Source organism: Etheostoma cragini, chromosome 5, assembly GCF_013103735.1.
Source record: "Etheostoma cragini isolate CJK2018 chromosome 5, CSU_Ecrag_1.0, whole genome shotgun sequence".
NCBI classification, from domain to species: Eukaryota; Metazoa; Chordata; class Actinopteri; order Perciformes; family Percidae; genus Etheostoma; species Etheostoma cragini.
Window position 1 is genome coordinate 30,485,882 of NC_048411.1, and position 1,145 is coordinate 30,487,026.

The window sequence follows — 1,145 nt, forward strand, 5'->3', positions numbered from 1 at the left end:
CCACCTCAGCCTCTTTCTCCTCCTCTTCCTCTTCCACCCCTCCGTCCATTGCCGAGCCCCGGATTCATTTTCTAGCCTGCAGCAGGGAACGTGATTGCTGGCCCTACATCAGACGGCATTGCATCCTCAGTCAGATCAGCCTCCGTTGGGGAGAGCGTGACCTCGCGGGTGACTTTGTGGCGAGAGCTGTCAGATCCTGCTGCTGGGAATCTTAACATCCTTTCACTCTTAGGAAAGACTCCCAGCTGGCAGGGGTGGAGCAAAGGGGCGAGGCCAAGGGGTGGGGCCTAGGGGCGGAGCTTATAGGTGGAGTCGAGGGTCGGCTTCCCGTGCTCCAGCCCCGAATGTTTTTCTCAAAATCCCTGAATCTTTGAGTCTTTTCTTCTCTCTCTGACTCTACCTAGTGTCTAGCACTCTACCTACTATGTGTCTTAAAAATAGAAAATCTGACAGTTTTTGCCTCTCTTTAGGTGGCAGGAGTGGAAAAATTCCACGTTTGTCTTCTGGTAACAGGAAAGTGAATGATGACAGTAATGATAAGATATCACAATAATAAAAACAGCTGGAGAACAGTGAGATACAAAATAATTTTCTTTATATAAAAGTCTGAAAATTTGTGAAAAACTTTGACGACAGAGAACAAATCATGAAAAAAAGCAAAAAAACACTGAACAAAAGTGTGAAAAAGCAACAAAAATGTAATTTCTTTTTTAAGAAGTCAAAAAAAGCCTTAATACGTTTAACAAAAAGTTTTAGTTTTTTTTTGAAAGATCCAAAACGTCGAGATTTCTTTTTTTAAAGACGAAAAAGTGGGAAAAAATAAAAAAAATGTTTAAAAAAAACTCAGAAAGCTGCGAAAAAACTGGAAAAAACATTAGAAAAACACCAGAAAACTTGATAAAAGTGTAAAAAAAAGAGACAAGTATGTAAAAACAAAAAGCCAAAATTAAATGTCAGAAACCTTGAAGAAAAGCCGCAAAAAAATCCCCAAAAAATTAGGATGTTATAACATAATATTTTTTCCCAATAGGATCCTATTTTTTTATCATGTTCTTCCCAGTTTTTAGGTAATTTTCTATCAAATGTCTTGAAAAATTGTGCATTTGGCTTTGATTGGATCTTCTGAGTCATGGTCTGAAATAAGT

The 1,145-nt window shown here is 38.7% G+C and overlaps 1 protein-coding gene across 1 annotated transcript in view; it reads right to left on the minus strand.

Moving 5' to 3' along the window:
* The window catches only part of LOC117945069 (tetratricopeptide repeat protein 28-like), a 210,715-nt gene that overhangs the window by 41,788 nt on the left and 167,782 nt on the right, over nt 1–1,145 (minus strand). The window contains exon 9 of the mRNA XM_034872322.1: nt 108–245. Within this exon, the coding sequence (XP_034728213.1) occupies nt 108–245 (138 nt within the window). The remainder of the gene's footprint in view (nt 1–107; nt 246–1,145) is intronic.